The following is a 25,174-nucleotide window of genomic DNA, read 5'->3' on the forward strand; positions in this document are numbered from 1 at the left end:
TGAAACATACTAGGTAGCAGGGATTCCTTATATGTTTCAGTCAATTAAAAAGAGCAATCCTGGTCATGTAATAAGGAGGTTTCCACCATGACTGTCATATGTATAACTGGCAGATGCACAATAATAGTGGGCATTGTTATACTGAATTAAGACCAGGATTATTTGAATAACAGAAAGTGATTACCATTAGCCAATATTACTTACTTTTATCTAAGGAATTTGTAGAAATATTAATGCATTTCTGCCTGGGATATGGACCAAGTAGCCCCTTGTCACACGGATGCCTTGGCTGCAGCAAGGCGAGGCCCTTGGCTGTGGTGCCTCAGGACCCACAAGCTCCCCTTCTCTGGGAAGAACGTCCTACCTGATGTGGGACACTGAGGAGAATCCTGCTTCCTCAATTTGAGCCTTTAGCTCCTTCAGTTCCTCCTCAGCTTTCCTCTTCTCTTCTAAGTGCTGGTGGATCTCAGCCCTCAGGTGGAGTATTTCTTCCTGAAGACACTTGTTACTGTCCCCTCCCATCGGGGAAGGAGGGGAAAAAGATGGGTTCTGGGTCTCCACAGTTGCGAGACTTTTCTCCAAAGCCACCTTGACAAGCTAAAAGAAAATTGTGGTTTGAAGAAGTTAGGCCATTAAAGAGGACCCAAGAGAAACATGAGATTGCAAAGGCAGTTCTCAATGAGAACAAAAACAAACAAAAAAAGCAGATCTAAAATGAACTCCCTACCCAGAACCTCCTTAGTCAGGCATAAGGGCTGGTTTGGGTGGGAAGGACACACCAAATGAACAGGAGGAATGGAGGAGTGGAGCAGCAGGAGTGGAGAACAGGAGAATCCAGAGATGGTGAGGGAGAAAAGCACATAAGAAATTAAAACAAATGCAAACAAACAAGGTTGAAACAGGACTGGAGGGTGTGAATGCGGTGATTCTTCTCTTCCCGAGGAGACAGAGTCCTGCGAGTTTTCTCACAAGTCAGGAAGCTTCATCAGCTCTGTAACACTTGAGTGCTGGATGGCGGGAGATGAAGGCTTAAGGTATCAGGGCGCAAAGCCTAAGGCCCTGCCTGTAACTCTGACTCCCTCAAGGACAGCTGAGAGGGAGGACTTGGGGCACTGGGGAAACAGTCAGCAGACATAGTCACAGAATTAGAATAAGGTGGAGCTACAGGGAAGACAACACCAACCATTTCACTGGCAGCAGAAGAATCACACTCTGCAGCTACTGGGAGGTACAGGTGGAACCACCCTGCCACGCAGCCGACCTCACTTTTTGGTTATTATCCTTATGCCGATGCTGCCAGACAAACTCTCTCTACAAATCTCAGCATGTGGAAGAAACAGAGGGAGGAACAATTGCCCAGCACCTTTTTATTTCTCGAGGACACTCTTGAAGTTATTCATCAATGTTTTAATTAAAGCAGATCTTATGGCTTTTCCTCAAATGGGAATTTGTTAACTTTTAGACTTTGTCTTGTTCATTTTGGGCTTTATTCCATGCTCTTAAAAGTGTAGAAATCAAAATCTGAGTATGATAATCTACTTAGCATATGACTAATTCCTTTAGTATAAGGAGCTCCTGCCTGTCTGTCCAATATTAATCTAAATACGTCCCAATGTCACACTGGCTTCTTTTTCTTCTCAGTGGCAGCATCTGGAGCTTTTACTTAACTTCAGGTCAATTTTGACCTCAATTTTCCACCCCTCCCCCACAGCTGTTGCTGGGTCGTATTGTTTTATCTCTATACATATTGTGACTTGTAATTGTCACTTACAAATTCATTCTAGATATACTGAATCATTCCCCAATTATCCAAGTCATCCAAATATTTGATGTGCATTTCTACAAATCATGTAGTGGCCCCCTGATTGGGGATGATTTGTAGAATTAATTACATGCTTTATATCTCCATTCAGGTCACCAATACATTGAACAGAGCAGGGCTGAGAACAGCTTACATGGATCAATGATTGACAGAGCTGCTGGGGTTGGCACAAAGCCACTGACTTTTGCTATTCCCCATAACAAAGTATGTTCAAATCTAGGTCACAGGTTTGTGGCAGGGTTGATTCACAGTATGCATGTGCAATGGTGTTCAGTAGCATAGCAGTTGAGGTTGTGAAGACCTGTGCACCCAGGTCAAAGAAGAAACATCCTTAGACAAAGCCACTCAATTCCCAGGCACCCAATCTTACTTGGGCTTTATGAGCCTGAGATTTGGCAGGCTCCCAGGAATGTCTGTCTCTAAGACTCTGCTGGCAGGCTTAATCATGCTGGTGGCCATCTCCATATGTGCCCTCCAGCATTTGTGACAAAATAAGGGAAGGGGGACCAAATAAAACCACTTCTGAAAGCTTATGATCCCATCCCTCATTTAAACTATGTGATGTTGCCATTCCATATAAACTCTTTCCAAGTAACTTAACTAAGATGCACTTTGCCATTAGTCTTGAGTGCAGGCACAGCATTTTTCTTTTCTAGGCCTTAAGGGTTCCTTCTGCTTAAAAATAATGTCTAACTTTAATGAAGTTTACCGATTATTAAAGTGCCTTCTGGATATATGTTACCTTGTTCTATTGGTTTCAATATACCTATTTTCTTTAAAAAGAAAAATTATGAACCATGAATGTTAACACCAGAAAAACCTTAAGGCACATCTGATCTAATTTCCCACTTCAAAGTGAGAAAATCAAACATTGCCTAGGGATCTGATTTTTTCCCAGGCTAATTTGGGTTTTCATATTTCCATCTCAAACTAGACTTTCTTTGGCTAAGTTTTAAATGTAAATGCCTGAAAAGTAACTCACGATCTAGCCTTTTCATTAGTTTTGATCACGTATGAAAGCAAATATTTCTTTCCCCCAAATGAAACCCCAGGGTTTCCAGTATCTGTAATGAGAGTGTGAATCCTACATTAGGTCTATTTTTAATTATATCTCTCTTGGGTTTTTTGCACATTTCCTAACTCACTTGTGATATTGCTTCCATATAATTCAACTTTTTGTGCGCTGGGTTCCCATTTGCCCCACAAAGGCCTATGTGCAAATCTGATATCCTGTTTGAATGACACTGTTTTGTTTTTACCCCATTGCTTCATATCTGCCACAATGTTAAGTCAGTGCTCAACATTAAGGCATTAAAAATGAGCTTTTCTCAAATGCTCAGCATCACTAATCATTAGGGAAATGCAAATTAAAACCATAATGAATATCATCTCATGCCTGTTAGAGTGGCATTTATCAGAAAGGTGAATGATGTGTTAGAGATAATGCAGAGAAAAGGGAACACACACATTGTGAATAGGTATGTAAATTAGTACAGCTGGTGTGGAAAACAGTATGGAGTTTCCTCAAAAACCTAAAAATAGAATCTACTCTATGATCCAGTAATCCCATTTCTGGGTATATATCCAAAGGAACTGAAATGAATGTGTTAAAGGTGTATCTGTACTCTCATGTTCATTACAGCATTATTCAAAATAGTCAAGATGTAGAACCAACCTAGGTCCATCAGTAGATAAATGGGTAAAGAAAATGTGGCAGATAATACACAATGGAATACTATTTAAACTTAAAATGTCAGGGGATAGGTCCTGTTATTTGTGACAACATGAATGAATCTGAAGGTCATTATGCTTAGTGAAATAAGTCAGGCACACAGAGACACATACCACATAAGCTCACCTATATGTGGGATCTAATAAAGTTGAACTCATAGAAGCAGAGAGTAGAATGGTGGTTATTAGAGGCTGGTGAAGTGGGGAGGGAGAGTAGAGGGAACCGGTGATCAAAAGTATCGACAAAAAGAGTAGGTCTTAAGATATATTGCATAGCAGGGTGACTATAGCCAATAAAATGTATATTTCAAAATAAGAGTAAATTTCCAATGTCTCACCATCAAAAATTATAAGTAGGCAAGTTGATGAATATGTAATTAGCTTGGTTTAATCATTCCATATTGTTTGTATGTATATGTGTGTGTGTGTATATATATATATAAAATCATATCATACCCCATAAATGTATACGATTTGTCAATCAAAAATAACTTTTTTTAAAATAGCTTTTTTCAAAATAGCTTTTTTCAAGTTTATCACACTTTGTCTACTAACGTCTGTTCTTCGTATTTGAATCTTGATTTTTTTTTCTTTAAGAGGTGGGGGTCTCATTATGTTGCCCAGGCTGGCCCTGAACTCCTGGGCTCAAGAGATTCTCTTGCTTCAGCCTCCTGAGTAGCTGCAACTATAGATGCACACTGCCTGGGCTTGAATCTTTATTCTTGATTAACTTTTTCTCCATTATAACACTTCACATAAAAAATACAATGGTTGATTACTCTAGTTTCTTTCACAGCAATTTCATAGGTATTTATGATAGATCTTACATCTGCTTGAGAATAGAATTTTGTGGGAGATAATCTAGGGAAAATTACCATCATGGCCAGACTTGAGGCTTCCTGAGGTGGCTGAGTCCAAAACATAAGGAGGAAGCAACTTGCATTGGCCAAAAGGTAATTATCACCTTGGAAGAAAGATAAGGTTGGATGTGTCTGTTAGGAAAAGTGTATGAATGCTTGGAGTAGGAAGGGAGCTTGGTGTCAAGCAAAAGTTTACCTTCCAAGGACGTAACAAGGAGAAGCTCAAAATCTACCTTGAGGGACCACTTCCCTGGAAACAAGCAAACAAATTTTGAGAATCTGGACACAAAACAGTTACGGCAAAGTAAGCTTTATTTAATTGGTAGCAGGAGAGTCACAACCTCAAACTCCAGAAAGATGAAGTAAATTTGCAATGATTTCATACCCCAAGATTCCTCCTACCCAAAGCTGAAGATGTATTTTCAAGGAAAGGTGATAGAAAGAAAAATGGTGCTTACCCAAGAGATTCTTCCATCCAGCAGGCACATACTTTGTCTATCATGAGTCAAGCCCTGATCCAAAGGCTTGTTAACTCATAATTACACTAAGCATGTCTCCTATGCCAAGTAATGTGGCAAGTATTGTGAGGGAAATACAAATGCCCTAATGTAAAATGTTCATTCCAGGGTGGACTGACCTTCTCAAAATGCAGTCTGGTCAGATTCTTCATTCTAGGCTATAGAAAAGAAGGCTGAAGAAGAAGCAACTTTACAACTCAGTTTGCCTACAGTTGAGAATTAGAGCAAATGACTTGCAATACCAGGAGCACTTCAGACCATATCAATCAGAATCTGACTGTCTTCATATCTGTGTCTCCTGTTCATTTATTCTGAAGTTAATCCTGTCCCACAGTCATTATAACCATCAGTGACCAGCCAACCTCCCAATCTAGCTCTCTTAGAGTAGACATTTGTTCATCCCGCAGGTCCCTCTCTCTCACCCAAGATCCTCAATGAAATCAGAGAGTGAGGACAGAGGGATCTGTCTGGAGGGACAGAGATGTATATAATTAAAGACACAACCATCAGTAACGAGGACTCAGGAGAAGCTGTTCAAGTAAAAGGAAAAGTGGAGCTCATGCAGGCACTCAAGGGAGCAGGGAAGGTCAGGTACAGCTATAGCAACAAGAAGGTTGATCCTACTACAAGAAGGTGATCCAACTACTATAAAGAAACTGTTGAGAACATGACATATCCCAGACAACTAGTCATGTCCCCAAGTGCCAAATCCCAAAAGATTTGAGGATGCTCACTTGGGCTCTTCTTATTGGTTGATTCAATGGCTCCTCTTTCTGTTATGCAGAAGACATACAGGCAGACCCAGAAAGTCTCATTTCTTGTATAGTTTTCCTAAAAGCCCCAAGAAAGCTGTCACTGGAAAGTCCAGCTGCTTGTGTGGGACACCTACCAATGATTCACTTTCTCCTTAAGAATCACAGGCACAGTCCATCTAGCAGATGAGATTGCTAAATGGCACGGACAAAGTGGAGACATTACAGGAGTTCCAGTGAGTGCTTGTGGGATCACTATTGGTGACTTAATCTCTGAAGTCCAGATTATTCACTCTTCTAACATGCTAGTTACATCTGCACTGATGGTGGATGGAAACAATGTTTCAGCCTCAAGTTCTGAGGCTTGACAGGGGATTGCTGTTGAAGAACCATCTGCTGATCATTGAGTCACCATGACCTCAGTGGTTTGTCAGGTTGCATAAAGTTCTCTCTGTATGATGAGATTTCACTGAGAAAGATCCTTGCTTTGGAAGCATTCCAGTCTTCTTGGAGTTTCTTCCCAAGCAGGTCCTTCACCCCAACACCTCCCCGAGCAGCCCTTTGATGACTCCCTGTCTTCTGTGGTGCTTTTCAGTTACAAAAAGCCCAAGGGGAATGTGTCCATTGTCTTGCAAGTAAAAATTCTTCTGAAGCTATAGCTACAGAGAATAAACAGAGGCAAAGGTGGGTAGGAAGGGGCAGGAAGCAGAAGAAAGAGATACAATACAAACCAAAGGGTGGATTGGAGAGAAAAATGGAGTGAAGACATGGGTTGGAAAGGCAGCTGGGAAGCTCAAGGAGAACAGGAAGATGACTGAGAAGTGGTTTATATAAAAAAAAAATCTTCTCACTCTAAGTCCACAAGGGCTGCAGGAGACCATCAGACCTCAGAAGGGCTGTGTGCCATCCACCCTGGAAGCTCCAGACCCTGACACTGACTTACTTGCTGGTGACTATGGTGTGTGGCCTCCTCCTCAATACTGTCAGTGAACTCAGTGCTTGCATCTTCCGTATCATCCCCTGCAGCTGCACCTGGAAATAAGTCCAGAAAAGAAAAGTGATTCCCTTCACAGATGGCTTCCAGACAGCAGGTTAAAGTATACTCTTTTTGCTAGCTGCCTCTGATTTCTTCCTTTCTCCATATACTTGGGGAAGAAATTCTCCCTAGCCAGCAGGGCTGGCAAGAAAAATAGAACTTTTTGTATCACAGACACTTTCTTACTCATAATCAAGTCTGAGCCTCACAACATAAGCTGACTTTGCCTGCACAGACCCATTTCTAAGGAGCCGACTGTCAGATACACTGGTTAACCCACTCAAATGTCAAAAAAGCCTGAATTATTCCCCACTGCCTGGCAACATAAAAACTTTCTCTTCCACAACATGAATCCAACATGACTAACCCCTTCCCACCACTGAGTGCCTGGAGATTAGAGCTGCCCTGATTCTCTCAGAGGTATCTATTGTTGGGATCATTTGTGCATAGGGTGACAATCTCTCTGAGGAACTTCCCTCTGGGGGTCCTGTGTCCTCATAAGGTTCAGGTCTAGTCAAGATTCAAGACACCCAATGATTCAGTTGTTCCATAATTTCTTCTTCTAACCTCCCTTCCTCCTCACCTCTCTCAAACTCTTATTCTATGCAGACACCCTTCGCCTGAAGGGTTTCTTGCACTGCTTTATCCACATGCGATTTAACCCATCCTTTCATTCTCCAAAGATGGACACAGCAACTCTAGGGCCCAAACATCTACACCTTGCTCTAAGGTACAAGTAGCTGCAGTTTGTCGTATGGGCAAAGGTCTAAGGCAGCACTGACCAAGAGGACTTTCTGCAATGACAGCAGTGTTCCATGCCAGTGTTGCCCAGTACAGTGGACACAGTCATATATGGCTATTGAGCATTTGAAATGTGGGTGGTAGAGCCCACATTTCAAATCACTGAATTTTAAATTTTATTTAAATTAACTTATATTTAAATGACTACATGTGGCTAGTGGCTACCCTCCTGGACAGCACAAATCTAGGGTGTTTCTTCCTCCTTATATTGATTAAAATTAAGACTGTTCATATATTTTAAGACCAAGAGCTATGTTTTACATTACTGATTTTTCGGGAAGTGTAGAAATTTGTTATGGTTAATTTATCAAAGAAAATCTACTGTGACACTCATTGTGTCTTATAGAACCTCCCCAACTTAAAGAATCTTGAAATCTTGTTCTGATCATAGCCTCAGCAACCAACCAGTTACAACTCCACTTCTGTCCACTGATTAACCTGGATCTCAAAGAGATTAGGTGGTGAGTCCAAGGTTACACAACTAGCCCTCACAAGAGCTGTGTCAATAAGTCAAGACTCTGGACTCTTAGAAGCCACTCACTTTTTCTTCTGGTGACAAATCAGATCTTTATCTTTGCTTCTTCCTCCAAGACCAAAGAACCTTCCATTGAGTTCAGACATCCAGGCATGAAAGGCTCTGCTTGAATCATGAGCATTCACTACCAAATGCAGGTAAGGTAAGTGGGGCAGTTCACATCTACATGCTTGCAATGGCCCAGGCTGATCTCATGGAAGTGCTAAGAGGTAGTAAGTTAGTAAGTATGCTGTGATAACAGCTTAGGTTTCCTCATCTACACCATGAACTTTGTGTTAACTTTGGATCAAAGAAAAGGCTTGTTCAGTGAAGCCCCTACCACTTCTACCACTCAGCATCTTTAGAGGTCTGTGGCAGACAGTGTACAAGAGGAATTTCCAATATTTACTCATTGAAACCAACCCCAGAAACCATCTCACTCAGGATGCTAGCTGAGTAGAGGTGTATGGACACATTCCCTAATCTTTTGCTGCTTTAAAAACTTACTGAACCCAGGATTTACCTAGGACACCCATATCATGTTATGCTTACTTTAGAAAATCTTTCCCTGTACAACAGTAGCAATCACAATCTTTTATGTTTTTCCAGCAAAGGAAATGAATTGTCTCACTCAATGACAGAAAACACTGTTCACATTGTTTCTCTTTTGAACACGGGGCTGGAGAAGGATCCTGTAGTTGAAGAAAGCTCAGCTCTATGAGGTCAGGATCCTCATCCCCTACCATTGTTGCTGGGTTGTGTAGTCAAGCTGGACTCACATCCCAGGACCATTCCTGCCAGGTTCCAGAAGCGAGAATTGAAAAGGGTGACTGTCACTGGTCTTGACGGTTTTTATCTGACACTTTCTGCCCTCCATTTATCTTGGCAGCCTTTCTGGTGCCACATCTGCATTCTAGGATAATGCTCCATCTCATTTCACTTAACAGCAGGATGCTATGGTTCTGGCTTCATAAGGAATTACATGGAGACAAACAAATGCTCATCTCATCTCAACACTCTACTACACAGGGGTTTTGTTTCTTCCCTTCTTTCTCTTCTTTAAGCTAGCTTGCAGTCTTCTTTCATTATGGCAACTTTAAGGGTTGCTCAGCCTTTTAATAATTTGAATTACAATGCTGAAATTTTTCTCCCATGTTTGAGGGGTAAAGCTAAAAAATTTATAGAAAATATGGGAATAAAAGAGTAAGTTATCTCATACAAGGTCCCATGTATAAGTTTAAATTAGACATCTTTTATCATTTTCCATTTTTTAAATTAATGATAGAACTTCTCTTTTGTGAGTGATACCCTTTTCTAAACTTTTACAGCACAACGAAACACTGTCTTCAGAACTAACTTGGCATACTTTGAATTTCTAATTTAAAGGTACCTATGCTTTTATATTGATGACTCTTCTGTTTATTTTTTGATAAAATATAAAATAGTCTGCTACCTTTAGATTCTCTGGAAGCTAAGAATGGCTTCATTTAACTTGCTTCTTCGAGATTAAGCTTTACATGTTAGACTGGCAATTTTATCAAAAACTTTTATTTGAGGCTTCAATAAAGGTTCTCAACTTGTGGTTCTTGGAAGTTTCTAGGCTTTGAACAACACAAAATGGAGGTGATACCAAGATGTCCCTTATTTAGATTTAGAAAATTATTTTCTATCAGCTATCTAATTCCACAAAGTACACAAAAATAAGCCTCTAAAACATAAGACTATAAAATCCTCGGGAGAAAATGTAAGCATTACGCAAATATAAGGTATTCTTATCACTGAGGCAAAAATTCATACTACTGTAGAACTTTTTAAATTGACTATGGTATAATAATAACATGAACTATGGAGATAGACTGTCTAGATTTGAATTGTGCTTTTTTCGTTAGTTATGTCACTTTAGGCAAGTCATAACCTTTCCATAACTAAGTTTCTTCATTTAATAATTAGGGTTAAGAACATTATCCGCTCCATACTGTCGTGAACTTTAAAGGGTTTGCTGATTTTGAAGTGCTTAGAACAGTGCTTGGTACACAGTGTGTACTCAATAAATATCATCCTTAAACAATATTATTATTATTGTTATTGTAAGTAAACTGAAGCGGTCCATGGGCTTATAAGTTGAAGCCTGAGAAAGTTGAAGGCCATAGAACCTGAATATCATCAGCAGAAGGAAGTTTTATACTTGATGTTATTATCTGAAAGATCTTGATGGATTCCACCTGCACTTCTTCATTTCTGAATACTTGTTTCCCCAGCAGGAGGCTTGAAATGACACTTTGCTCTCTGCCTCACAGGACATTGAAAAAGTAAGGAGTTGCCAGTAAAGTAGGTTGAACTCTTTGGAATAGGCGCCTTACAAAAAGGATTAATCATCATTAAACGATAACTGTCTTAAAACTCCAACATGCATAAATAAGCCTTAGGGGAAACTTCATGACCTTTTTTTGGTTTTGTTTTATTTTGCTTTAGGGATGAGGTCTCATTATGTTGCCCAGGCTGGTATTGAACTGCTAGGCTCAAGGGATCCTCCCACCTCAGCCTCCAAGTAACTGTGACTACAGGTGCATGCCACCACACCTGGCTCATGACATGTTAATTCTTTAGTAACTAGTCCAAACTGGGTGGAGTCAAGACCATTTCCCCCAAATTCTACTCTGTTGTCATTATTATCTTCCTTTAAGCCATTAATATGGGATCAACAGAAAAAGAGTGTTTTTCCATATAGTTACTTAGAACATGGCAATGTTCTAAGATATTTTATTAATTTTAAAAGGTGATCTGAAGAACTAAAACTTTAAGCATGAATAAGTTGGCAGTGCCAAGTGTTCTTTCCTTCGGTACTGGGCCCTTTTGTCCGATACTCTCAGCCCCATCTCACTTTCACTGCCAGGTGCTCTGCCATGCGTTCATTACAAGAACGCTCACATTTTCATGTCATGAACCAACTACTGCTGACTTTAATATTATGGTGCTGTATGAGAGAATCAAGGAAAAGAGGCCTCCTATCAAACTACAATTTCGCCTGCACACATTCCCTTCAGGATCATAAGAAAACTATTATGATTCCATATAGTCCTCCATAGTTTCTGCTAAGAAATAAAATTCTCTATCTAGACAGATTCTGATTATGGAACAGAAGTGGTAGAAAACTGCTGTCTTTATGGTGTATCTTTGTCTTTAAATTGCAACATCTCTTAGGTAGCCTTAGGGCTTTCCAGCACATATGTTTCAGAAAGTAGCTGTTTTAAGTGACTTGAAAAGGTCAAATCATAATCTAAAACACTTTTGGGGGTATGAAATCCCACTAAAATTCTGGAAAGAGTTTCTACTTCTCCAAAAGGGTAATTATTCAATACAGCTACAGTTTTCTATACTTAGGCTAACCAAGGCACATGTAAATTAGGACTCCTGGGCAGACCAGGAGATACAACCACTGCACCTATTCTGTGATGCCATAATTCTGTAATGTCAAGAAATTCTTCCTGCTCATGGTCTCTTTTTTCTTCAAAGAACACGAGAAACAGGCTTTTCTAGGAATGTTTAGAGACAGCACTACCCACCACAGTTGGCTCCTCAAACCTCTGTCATGCTTTCTACTCTTCTCCTACAGCAAAGAAAGCAAGCAATGGTTTTTAAGGTAAAGTAGCCTGTGTCACATTTCTGGGGAAAGTGTAATACTGTTTCTTTAGTCTTACTTCTTTGAGAGGAGAAAAATTCGGGTTTCTTCTTCCTTCCTTTAGTTAAATAAAGACTCATTCTATGAGCCTTGCTTTAACTTGGAATTTAGTAAATAATCAATAGACTGATTCTCCTATACGGAAAACAAAAAAGATACAAGCTTTCCCTACCTCCTTTTTTTTTTTTTTTTTTTTTTTAAATAAATCCTTTAAGAATAAAACCAAATAATTTCTTCTGGCCTTTGATAATTTTATTGGATCAGTAACAATTTTTTTTTGTTTCAACTAAGATAGCTAAAATTCTAACACTTATATATAAAAATTACACTGCATTTTAGCACAAATGTTAACACAAATTAACAGCACAGTGCCATGAAGAAATGAAAAATATACAGCTTATTTTGGTGGGGAAATGGTCTTGGAAACAATGTAATGCCAAGTTTCTGATCATTTAATAGATCACTCACCTCCTTCTTCATCTGATGTTATGAACCACTTTATTTATTTATTTGAGACGGAGTTTCACTCTTGTTGCCCAGGCTGGAGTGCAATGGCATGAGCTTGGCTCACTGCAACCTCCGCCTCCCAGGTTCAAGCGTGAAGTTATGAATCACTTTAATTCTTCTCAACAACCCACAAAATTTTAAGCGAAAACTAGTAAGACTTCATGGACGCAGACAGAAACTCATAATTTATAAAACATGCTGGTATAAACGCATGCCTCCAAAGGTTATAGATTGAGAGAGGTCAGTATCTTGGAGCTATGACTTTGATTATTGTAAAAAGAAGCACTACATATTCATGTTATATACTAAAAGTAAACCTACAAGGAAGCCAATCTGGTTTATGTACTTAAACCCCTATTCTTCATATTATTTTAAATACAACATTTTCTGACGTTGCTGAACTTTCTATTTTACTCTTCCAGTTTTAGTAAGAGGAAAACAGTATGATAAAGATTTTTACTTCTGGAATTTGATTTTAAACAACAAAAAGGGAGAGTAACACAAAAATAATCAGTATGTCCCTTTATAAGTTTAATTATTCTTATTTGAAACCTGGTAGAATTAGTACTGTCAGGACCACAGTGTTGTGTTTCCTTCCATTTCCCATTCTTTGTTGGAGGCAAATTACGATGCTATTTTTTATTTAGAGAATTCATCTTGGCCCAGGTAAGAACAGGGAGAAGTTGAAGACTTACCTTCTGTTAACACTTAGATTACTTAAAAGCAGCAGGCTTGTTATTTGATCATAATAAAATGTTTTAACAAAGCTACTGGTACAGAGGGTGAGAAGGTGGCTTAAATCCACATTCTAAAACACATTATAACTGAAATCATTACCCTACAGAAATTACTCCAATATATCCTAGTGACTCATTTCTTCTGTTTATTACTGTATTGCCATACTCAAGTTCCATATTTCCAGCTATTTTTTCTATGGTACATATGGTTCCACACTACCAAAGAGAAAAGAAAAGCTCACTGAGCTTTAACCCTGAGAGAACTGAGAGAAAATACTCTGTATTTTCTCAGGTATCTCACAGGATATACCTGGAAAAGAAAACTAATTTCATTTGTTCTATCTCTAGTACAAACTTCTACAAGGTAAAATGGAAAATGGACTGTAAGTGTGTGGATTACTAATATTTCTTCCTAACTTCACAGGAAGTTTGTCACCTTTCTTTGCAGGATGCTGACTGTAAAGTCAGTAATACTCCATGAAGCCCTATTTGAAAAGGCCACTTGAGCTTTTCAGGGATGCCAAATGTCAAGATTTTGTGATTGTTTTATAAAAAAGACCCTGAAATGGGAAAACAAGTTTATCCTATCAATGGGAACTAGAGTTTTCTAATACTACCTCAAGAAAAGCAAAGGTATTATTGTTCTCTCTAAGGCTTACAGTTCAAAGGAAAGTGACTTTAGGTAGCTCAATCAACCTTTATTTCTCAGTGAAAAGGACAATTTTCAATATAATGTGATCTGCTCTTCCTTTCCACAATCAGTAGACTCCAGATCCAACTGGAAGATCAACATAGAGAGAACTGAAATCAGTTTTCTTGAAGTTTTTTGAAGCTTTGAGCCAAACATCTCATGACCCAGACACTGAATTAGGAGGATGAATGAGCATAAAAGTGACAGGTTTTTAATGTATATCTGCCACAGAGTTTACTTATGTATAAACTGTGTAAACAGAATATACTCAAGAACCCTCAAAGAAACTAATTCTTATGGTTAGGAACACATATGCTATACAGATTAAGATTTTCTGGATCCTTAATAGATCTCTTGCTATATATAATGTAATAGAAACATCTTTTAAAAATATAAATAAGGAAAAATGTATTTCCTCTAAGAAGCAAAGGTACTGAAACTATTACTGCTGTCCACAACTGAATGAAGAGAAGAGGGTGTGGAGAAGGTTGGGTGACAGGTAAGAGTGCACATGATCAAAGGAGAAGGCGGACCTACTAACATAGTCCAATAATGTCTTTTCGAAAAAGTTATAACTTGGCTATCTAAAATGAGAACAGCAGATGAATGTTGATTTATACTAGGTGCTAATAGTCATCAAATTTTCAATACTATAAACTTTCAATAGCAAAGAGTTTAGGAACAATATCTGTCTAAGGACATTTAGTTCACTCATTAAATAAGTCCTCTTGGAGGTTCTTTTCAACTCTATACTTCTAAAACCTACAGACTTCATCTACCCTGAACTCTTACAACCATTACTCTGCATTATTTGCTATTATTCAAAAAGGAAATGTGAGAAAAACAAAATCTATCACATGAATTTTTTTTCTCAATTTAAGTTCTATGCTTCCAATTAAGTATGGCCTAAGGAAAAATTTACTTCATTATTTTTATTTGAAGATTATTTTTACTCAAGCACAAGGTTCTATAAGCACACGATGCTTTATCTAAAATTACTGTCATGTTGAAAAATGACTGTCAAAGGTAGAATAATCCAGTATGAGAAAGAGTCTGTGCTCCTGAAGAGAAAATGGAATATTATATCATGCTAAATACTATTAAATGATGTGTCCAACCACAGCATGATCTATGTGTGGATTATAAAATTTATCAGACTCATGCCCTCTAATCAGATGCCAAATTATCACCCAAAGTTGTTAGACCAGCAAGCTCTCTCCAGGTAACACTGTTTGCAAGCCTCATTCCAGCTATCTAGACCAGAAAAAGTTAGTACCATATTTTAGTCATATTTATGACATTAAGATCAGACTTTTAATTTATCCTGCTCTCAATCTACTCTTGCTGGAGGTTAAGAGAAGTAGAAGTGATTATTAACATAAACTGTAATCACTATGAGCCATTAGTAACCAAGAATCACCCAGAGCTGAATGTTAATAGCAGACTCAGAGAGCTTCCTTGGTCTATTAGTAAAATTAAGGAGAGATGTTCCCTAAATGCCTTGTTGTAACAACATGACAAACTAGTCTTCGATGGGTTGGCATTTCTACAGCTCCATTACCTTCCTCTTTACTTCTGGAAAGTTACAAAAAATTTTGTGCAAGAAACGGTCTCTTAAAATTAGGAGACTAAGAAAAGTGGATGGATCTGCCTACACTTCCTATCTCCTTCCTTAAATGACTCCTTTTTCCTCGAAAGCCATTGAAACTGAAATGGCAGATCCATTAAGAGTAAGGCTTATGGCTATCAATCTTTTGCAAATTACTTAATCAGAAGATTCCAGAATGCTTCCCCAGTAGAACATTTTCTCCCTGTCCACTCTAGTTTGACTGATGTTCTACCTGTTACAGACACAGCTAAAGTTACAGAAACAGATGAAATTTACAATGTAATACAAGCCATGTCAACATGTGAAAGAAATAAAGTGTCATGTAAAAAAAAAAAAAAAAGGAAAAAAAATTGTGCCCCACTTAGTTTAGAAAGGGTATCCAGTCACATTTATTGTGCTAGAAAGCCTCAATCACTGTTCCCAAATTTCATATTTAAAGTAACTGAAACCTCAGCTTCTAACCTAGGAAACGTACAACCACAGGAAATAAAAACAAACTCATGGTGTTGAACCCACAAAGCTGCAAAGCAATCTTGGTTACTTTTCACACTCATGATTGTTAAGATATCAGAAATACAATCTCCAGTGCCCCTCTCCTTACACCTGTCATGTTGCCACAAGAAAGCATTGAGACAATGATTAAAACTATAAACATACATCTGTAACATTTCTTTCTAAACTATTCAAGCACTTCAAAGCCTGAAGCCTATTACTAATTTTTATATGGAGAAATGTATACGTACTAAATAGTGAAAAATATAGGACCCTATTTAGTGCCACAAATGGAAGATGCAATACCCTCCTTTGGCTATAATGAGTTATTTGGTGAAACACTGAATGTAAAGAGGGATACTACATTTGAAATTATCTTTGTAAACAGAGATCATTCTGACACTGGAAGACCACTCTAGAAGTCATGTTCTAACTAAACAGCATGACCTTGGTTTAAAGAAACCTAAAGGAATCAATAAAGAACAAATTTTAAATAGAATTTAATCTGTACCTAATCTAATTTCACTTATGTACAACAGTCAACTCTGAGACAGTATTGGAGATAAAAGTTTACTATGATCACTTTCATAGTTTTTGCCTCTGTTCTTTAACTTGGCCTTCCCAATACTTGCAGTCTACTATTACAAGACTACTCTCCTGGTTTTGATTACCTTCTGATAAGGATTATATCACTTTTACGAAGTCATTCTTACAGACTCTCAATCTCCTTCCCACTCTCTCATCTTAAAACTCATCTTAAAACTTGTACTCTTTTGATTTAAAAAATGCTCTCACTCAAAGAGGAGTTGACTAAATGGCAAAAATAATACACACACATGCACTTATGATATGATATGGAACATATGAAATGGATTGTGAAAGTGGGGGAAGAATAAACTTTATTGGCCCACAGAAGGGATGAGGGAATGAGAAGGGGCTAGAGATAAGAATGAATAAAAGTGGAAAAACTAAAGCAAAATGATTTAAAATGTGCAAATACACTTTGCAACCTCCACCATTCAATTTGGGGATTGATATGTATGTACAGTGAGATCCATGTAGGCTAAAGTGAGTTTCACTTTGTAGTTGATGCTACTTGTACCAGTTCTATCATTAGTAAGTCACCGTTTAATTCTGCCAAAATCAGATAAGGATCTTTCTGGTTAGTGCAAACAAGGTTTTCCATCCTGGGCTGCAGTCTGACCAGCCAGTGCTCAGTAGGCATGCTTGTGATGAATTCGCACACTTTCCAGTTCCCCACCTCCAATGGCGGCCAGGGTCTCCAGCCTGTTTAAGCGCTCCAAGCTTCTTCCAAGAACTTCTTCTAGCCGACTGCGTAACACCTGAGCCCCTTCCAGTTCCACCTGCAGAGTTCGGTCTCTCTCAGAGCTGATTAAACATGCCACATGGAAGGAAAATGGATTAGCCATCAACTGTAGTGAGTCCACATTTGCTTCCAAAGAACCATCAATGCCACTTTGCGCCACACGACTTTGTAAAGTAATTGTTCTCCAGGACACAATAAATGAATGTAGTCTGTGTGGCATTTGTGTTCACCGCTGATAGATGAGTAAAGACTGCTCCCGTTTTTAAAAGCTTGCCCCTTATGCTAGATTCTGGGCCAATTTCACATAAAATTATAGCCCCTAAGATTTATCTCACACCCCTATAGCCTAAAAAAGAGAAATTTTATTATTTGACTAAAAGCTTTTTTTCCTGAAAAACTAAAACCCAGGACAAACTAAATATAAACTGGAGCAAGACTGAGCCAAGTAGAACCACTACTGAAGATACTTGTTTTCTCATTTGTTACCAAACTTGACTGTGGGATGGTGTGCTGAAAAGGAATCTGGTTCATAAACACTAAAGCTCCAGAGGCTCTTTAAAAAGTAACACAATCAACTGGTCCTATCAGACCTTTCCTCTACCTTAATTTTCCTTGTAGAAAGAATACATTTTTAAAGCCCAACAATAAACTACAAGAAACTGAATAGCAAAAATAATAATAACAATAAAAACTGAAAAAGAGTAAAAGGGGCTAGTAGGGAAGGCAAAATGAGAGAAAAAAATGAAGAGAATATAAAATGATCCAGAGAGGTATCATATATGTGACCAAAAATCAAGAGGTAGAAGAAAATATATTCATCATGATAGTTATCGGTGGTCCCAGGATGATTTAGCCATCCCAATTAATATATTTTCTTTGATGATATTAAATGAATATCAGTGCCCATGATAGCCTTACTTTTTTTTTTTTTTTGAGACAGAGTCTCACTCTGTCACCCAGGATGGAGTACAGTGGCAGGATCTTGGCTCACTGCAACCTCTGCCTCCCGGGTTCAAGTCATCCTCCTGCCTCAGCCTCCCGAGCAGCTGGGACTACACGCACGCGCTACCTCATCCAGCTAATTTTTGTATTTGTAGTAGAGGCAAGGTATAGCCTTACGTTTATAATAGAACAGCCTTTAACAGGACGTGGATCTCAGAAAAGAAATGAACATACATTGAGTGCTTACTCTATGCAAGGCATTGTTTGAGACACCAAAGCTGTCTTCTTATTTAATCTCTGCAATAGCTGCGTGAAACAGGCACTATTCCCGACTTAAGATTTTGACACTGAGGCTCAGAGCAATCCATAAAACAAATGACAAAGTGGGTAGCCCCAGGAATTGTCCCTGCTTTTTCTCCCCTCTTCAGTATCATAAGCATCTGCACTTAATGAAGAATAAAAGGCATAAAAATAATACAATAGTAAAAGAAATAAAGATTTCAATAAAGAATAAAAGGAAAAACAGCCAGTCTCTTACCTCTCTGGATGGGCATGGAACTTCACCAGACTGCTATACAGCTGTCTCTCTGCTTGTAAGGCCTCATTGAGCCGACTCCGTTCATCTACTAGTCCTTCTAGCATCAGCAGCAACTGGGGAAAGAAGAGAGAAGAAGCAACACACAAATGGCACAGTGAGACATGAAGCCACAGTTAACCCTGAGAAACAAGAAAATGCATTAGCATGTACTAGGACTTAAAAAGCCCACTATCTTAGTACTTAAGCTTTTGATACCATTTTATAGTTTTCAAATCAATGTCATATTACCTTTTTTTTTTTATCTTTAAAACCCTGTAAGGTGGAATTCAAACATGGGAGCAAAAAGAAGAAAAAGGAGAGAGAAGCTAGAAGCACAGGAAAGCAGCTAAGAGAAAGGAGTAAGAGGGAAACAGGACAGGCAAGAGGGAAATATGTATAATAGGACTCACTAATATTCTTCATTCATTCAATAAATATTTACTGAGCACCTTCTATGGGACAGACTGTTCTAGGTTCTAGGGGAAAGCTTACTATCTAGTGGAGGAAAAAGACGTTCATTAATCATAGATGTGTGTCACTGTGCATGTAATAAGTGCTATAAAGATAATGAGCTATGACAATGTATAATCGACAGAGTTGTTTAAGGTAGAGTTAAAAGTCAGAATGGAGTGGGGTGAGTAGTCAGTGAGAGGGATGATAATGGAGACAGGGAGTACAGGCAAGTAAGTCTTTTGGAAAAGTTTGGCATTGAAGAATGGTTAAATGAGGCTATAGCTACAAAGAAATCTGGGGAAAAGACAGGGGTTTCTCTCTCTCTCTCTCTTTTTTTTTTTTTTTTTTTTTAACTGGGAGAGACTTGAACATGGTTAAACACAGATAAAAGAGAAAGATTCAGTTGAGAGGGAGGTGACTTATGTATGAGTGTGAGGGGTAACTATTGGTATGTGTCCAAAAGAACTGCTGCTCTTTTCAGAACTACAAATGTCAGAAAGGGGCATCTATAGCTGCTACCGACCAAAGTAGGAAACTTTAGAGCACAGTTCTCTATGAAATACCATCAACTAACCCTCCACAAATAGCTGAGACTGACAGCTTTACCATGTTTTATTTCACAGTAGAAAAATAAGGCTTGAGCTGGGCGTGGTGGTGTACACCTGCAGCTCCAGCTACTCAGGAGGCAGAGGCAGGAAGATTCCTTGAGCCCCAGAGTTTGAGGCTGCAGTGAGCAGTGATCGTACCACTGCACTCGAGCCTGGGTGACACAGTGAGACCCTGTCTCAATGTGGTGACTCATGCCTGTAAGTAATTCCAGCACTTTGAGGAGCCGAGGAGGACGGATCACTTGTGGTCAGGAGTTTAAGACCAGCCTGACCAACATGGTGAAACTCTGTCTCTACTGAAAAAAAAAAAAAAGTAAATAAATAAATAAGTTTACATTCCAATAACTTACCTGTTGTCTTCGGTTTTCTGACATTTCTTGACCCTGGGATTCTACTGAAGCAACTTTTTCCCGAAGAAGTAAGACTTCCTGGGTCAGGCGTTCCATGGCTGGTATGTCTTCAGGATCAACCAGTTGCATCTGCAGGTCCTACAAGCCAAAAAATAAGTGTGGATGTGAAAACAGCAATAAAAGGGTTATTCAGCAGAGGAGCAGGGAACAAATGTTCTTGAAGTAGTCTGCCTATACTTTCAAGTGGGATATTGATAATCACTGGCCAAGGGATTCATGTGTGCAAATACTGTCTGAAGATGTCCTACAGCTATTCTGAGCTGTGAACATTTCTAATGGTCTTTGAAAAGTTTTGAAAGACCTTTATGAGATCTTCTTTAATCTGTATGTTCCTGGTCAGAGACTCCATGTCAGCAGCCTGCACCTGCAGCTCTTCTTCTTGCACAGCCATCATGGACTGTAGAGCAGAAAGTTCCATCTGTGAAAAGAGGAAACAGTATCTGCCATGTTTACATTTTAACACCGAGGCAAATGCTTTTGCATATCATATCACTATCAGCCAGTAATGCAAAAGAAAAAGAGAATATGAATAGGGCTCTACAGTATCAAATCAATAATCCATGCAGTATGGTACCAAAGGATGTTTTATGGGAAGATGTCATAGCTGTTCTTAATGACGTCTTCCACTTTAGCTGGCACTATAAAACACATCAAATTTGTTTAACAAGCTTATTATGATACTGAAAAAGAATGGTCACCATTAGCAGAAGCAAGAAGAGATGAAGTTTTTATGTATTTCACCCAACAGATGAAAAAATGACAGCATGAGGATATCTCCATTTTGCAACCCTTAATGAATAAATGGATAAGGCATCAAACAGCAACAGCTGCTAACGTCACGAGAGATCACCAAATATTACATGCCTCCTGATGGAAGAACATGCCACCACCTAGGAAGAAATATTGCCAAAAGCTGGCACTACCTGCCCTAAACTTTCAGTGTTCTCACCAGAAAATGACAAATACTTGGTTATGACAAAGTTCATTAAAAATCATAATAGGCCAGGCACGGTGGCTCACGCCTGTAATCCCAGCACTTTGGAAGGCTGAGGTGGGCGGATCACAAGGTCAGGAGTTCAAGACCAGCCTGACCAACATGGTGAAACCCATCTCTACTAAAAATACAAAAATTAGCCAGGCGTGGTGGTGTGTGCCTGTAACCCCAGCTACTCAGGAGGCTGAGGCAGGAAAATCGCTTCAACCTGGGAGGTGGAGCTTGCAGTGAGCTGAGATCACGCCACTGCACTCCAGCCTGGCAACAGAGTGAGACTCCGCCTCAAAAAAAAAAAAAAAAAAAAAAAAAAAATTTCATGATAATAACCATAGCTGCTAACACTATGCCCCGGGCTCTCAAATAAACGCTTTGTATATATTTAATCCTTTTAACAAACCTAGTGATCTGGCTCCTGCCTACTTTTCCTACTTTAATATCTGCCATTTTACTCCTCACTCATGACTCCGTAGGCACACTAGACTTTTTCTCTTCTAGGAACACCAGACTTTCTCTTGACTCGGCCTTTACAACTACTACTCCCTTTGCCTGAAATATCTTTCCCAGGGCTGCCTCCTGTTCATCCTCAGGTCCCAGCTTATGTGTCATCTGCTCAGAGAAGCCTTCTTTGGCCACCCTATTTAAGATGGTCTCCATCCATGTTGCTTTCTATCATTTTCCTCATATCACTTACTATACTCTATAACTATAATGTTTGTTTATTTATTGTCTGTATCTCCCCAGTAGAAATTAGCTATATAGAGCCAGAGACCTTACTGATTTCATTCACTACCTCATCCTCAGCACTAGCCCAAGCTTAGAGAAGGTCCCCATATAGCTAATGAATGAATGAGTGAACCCTCACAACAATCCTATGAGATAACTACTCTTTGATGTATACACAAGGTGACTTCTTCTACTCTTCAATTTACAGACAAGGTGATTGAGTCTGAGAGAAATTAAGGAACTTGTTCAAAAATCACAGGGCAGCTAGTAAGTGGTAAATCCAGAACGTGAACTCAGGGAAGCTGACTCAGAGCCACTAGGTAATAATGTCTTTCCTGTAGATACCATATATCCATACAGTCTTTATGGTAAGGACAAGCTATTTTAAATAAACCCTTTAAAGGAATTTAGCAATAGTTAAATATCACCCACTCAAAATACCCATTCACAGGCATTTCAATTTCATGACCCTGAAAACAGGACAGAACCAAAAAGTAACTTTACTTTGGATTTGATAAATGTGAGAAAAACAGGAAGAGGATGTGGAAACTAAAATATCTAACATGAATAATCAGATAACGGCTAAGGTAGAACCACAAAGAGGAAGGGAGACTAGGGGATTTTTAAAACTGGTATTTCTTAAACGCCACACCTTCTCATATCCTGAAAACTGAGTCATAAAACATGAGTCTGTTTGTAAGCAGAAATATGGTAATGAAATCAAAAGATAAAATATGATAATTCCATCACAAATACAAACACAGGTTTTATATTATAGATCTAGCTATGGCAAAAGGTAGAAAAAAACTAAGGAGCTATTTGGACTAGCTAGCTAAACTGAATTCAGGAAGCCATGACACTGACTGATCTTCTAAAAGAGATGCAACATAGTAACAAACAAGCTTTCAGTTTCAGTCTGTAACTCTGCGCTGTGGTCTTAGCATTTCTTCAACATCACATTTGAGTATGCAGCTAGCTGTGGAGGAAATGCAGGGGGAAGGGAATCTCTAAGGCTGAAAGGCCTCTTCTAAAAAAATTCATGAGAACTCTATGCTAGAGAGAGTTAAAGCGTAAGGTGGGAAAAATGTGCTCTAGGAAATGAATCTTCTTAGGAAGTATGTGAAGTCACAAAAGGCTTGAGTTTGAATCATAGCTCTGGCATTTATTAATTACATGATTATTCTCCACTCCCATTTTAAAAGAGAAATCAGTGTTTCAGCTTCTTCGTCTATAATAATTGGGTCGACACCACTTACTTCGTGTAGAGCTGTGAGCATTAGTGCTAATTTAAATACCTAGCACAGTACATTGCACATGAATACTTGATAAACTTTTGATTATACTCAAATTTCTCGTTTCATGTTTCTAAAACTAATTTCATGGGTCTAATGTCATAACTCTAAGCAGCAATCACACAACACTTCCTTTTTTCACTAGTGCTTTACAATTATTATTATTATTAGTGGTAGTAGTAGTATCTTGGAGGCGGAGTTTTGCTCTTGTTGCCCAGGCTGGAGTGTGATGGCATGATCTTAACTTACTGCAACCTCTGCCTCCCGGGTTCAAGTGATTCTCCTGCCTCAGGCTCCCAAGTAGCTGGGATTACAGGCGCCACTACAGCCAGCTAATTTTTGTATTTTTAGTAAAGACAGGGTTTTGTCATATTGGCCAGGCTGGTCTCGAACTCCTGACCTCAAGTGATCCGCCCACCTCGGCCTCCCAAAGTGCTGGGATTACAGGCGTGAGCCACCACTCCCAGCCTTTACAATTATTTTATTTCATTTAGCAATGGGGAGAGAGGGTTACGTTTTTCCAGCACTTAATAAGTTTTAATGGTCCCAATCTAAAAACAGGAGCATCTTTTTGAGATAATGTATATATAAAATAACTTTCTCCAAAAAGAAAAAAGTCATACCCGGCATTTGGACTCAGATATTATACTTGGAGAATTATATGCTTTTAAATATAAAGTATTTTGAAAGAAAAAATAACAGGGATTTTGAAATTAAGACTTAACTAGAAAACTCACCTGACTTTCTCTTTCCTTTTTAGCCATGAGTTCAAGTTCCTCTTTGGCATTACTCAGTTCTTTTTCTAGCCCTGCAACTGTGTCCAAGTCTCCTGAAATAAAAATATAGCGCTAGTTTTAATTGCTTTTAACATAATGTGGTATCTGCTGCTTCCTTTGAGTAATTTACAGAGGACATATTCCAATAATAAGAAAAAAGAAAACATACACACAGGTTGTTCTTTGTAGCATTATTTGTAAGAGCAAAACACTGCAATCATCCTAGATGCTATAAAGAAAAGACTGAATAAACAACAGTATATTCACAAATCCAACATTCTTTTATTCTTTGATTAGTATAAAGTTTTCCTACTAGAGAATGACTACTTGTAAGACTTTTCTAAACCATCCCCTGAATGGGGCTAGGCTTGGCAAATAACTCAATGTACACTGCCTACCCTTCCTAACAGTTTAATGTAGGTAGGTAATGTCAACTTACACTGAGTGTCCCCAGACTTGAAAGATACCCAGGAAAAGGTGTCAGCTCATGGCCCTGCTGGGCAGGAATGGAACCACTACCTCTTGCCCTTTCTGAATCCCTGCAAAGCTATCTGAAAAGGAGAATAAGGATAGAGTTTCTCTGGGTCAAATTGTGAACCCAGAGCAATAACCTCGACTCAATATAAGATAAGGACAGTTCTTCAGCCTTTCAGAGGAATTCCAAACTTATTTGTTCCATTAAGATAGGAAGAGAAAAGAGTCTTGGCCAAACCTATTAATACGGAGATTACTAGAAGGAAAAACAGGAGAAAAACAAAGTCCCTTAATGAAATGAAATTTGATACTTACCTAATGTGGATCTGGGTATGCTGGCATCCTCTTTGGCAGTCAGTGAAGTGCTACCATCTCTGGAAGGTATCTGCATTGAACCCTAAAAAATTGGAAAAGTCGGGGGACTTAGGAAGATGCAGGAACTATGATCACAATGACAGGACTGAGAATATTCTCAGAATTTCGTCTTAAAATTATCAAACATACACCTCAAATGTAAAAAGAAAATGGAATCAGCATGAATTATATAAGTCTATAGTTCTTACTTGATCAGTCTGTTCTCCAAGAGGGGGGCCACTGGGGGTAACTTCAGCTTGTTGGTTAGAGATGGGTGCTTGGGACATCAGGGAGTCTCTCCCTCCTAAATATTGGCGCAGGGCCTGTAATTCTGAATTTCTTTCCATTAAGGCTTGCACCATCTTCTCTGCAGCAGCCTAGTAAGAGGAAATCATAAATAACATTAGAAAGATATTCTAGTAAAACAAACTTTTTGTTCTGGTATTATTTCTTCAAAGTCAACCATTTGTAAAAAACAAACAAACAAATAAACAA

At 38.7% G+C, this 25,174-nt stretch overlaps 1 protein-coding gene across 28 annotated transcripts in view; it reads right to left on the bottom strand.

The window, feature by feature from the left end:
• LOC103224084 (myomegalin) overlaps positions 1-25,174 on the bottom strand; it is a 219,153-nt gene that overhangs the window by 35,006 nt on the left and 158,973 nt on the right. For 24 of the 28 annotated variants that reach the window (XM_073008038.1, XM_037997367.2, XM_037997368.2 and 21 more), the window contains 9 exons: positions 24,889-25,056; positions 24,641-24,722; positions 23,813-23,904; positions 20,368-20,484; positions 20,007-20,144; positions 18,557-18,669; positions 17,011-17,138; positions 6,627-6,715; positions 365-597 (listed from right to left, as the gene is read on the bottom strand). In XM_073008038.1, coding sequence (XP_072864139.1) covers positions 365-597; positions 6,627-6,715; positions 17,011-17,138; positions 18,557-18,669; positions 20,007-20,144; positions 20,368-20,484; positions 23,813-23,904; positions 24,641-24,722; positions 24,889-25,056 — 1,160 coding nt within the window. The other 4 variants (XM_073008057.1, XM_037997378.2, XM_073008060.1 and 1 more) reach the window with 3 other exon arrangements.

Source organism: Chlorocebus sabaeus, chromosome 20 (genome assembly GCF_047675955.1).
Source record: "Chlorocebus sabaeus isolate Y175 chromosome 20, mChlSab1.0.hap1, whole genome shotgun sequence".
NCBI lineage: Eukaryota > Metazoa > Chordata > Mammalia > Primates > Cercopithecidae > Chlorocebus > Chlorocebus sabaeus.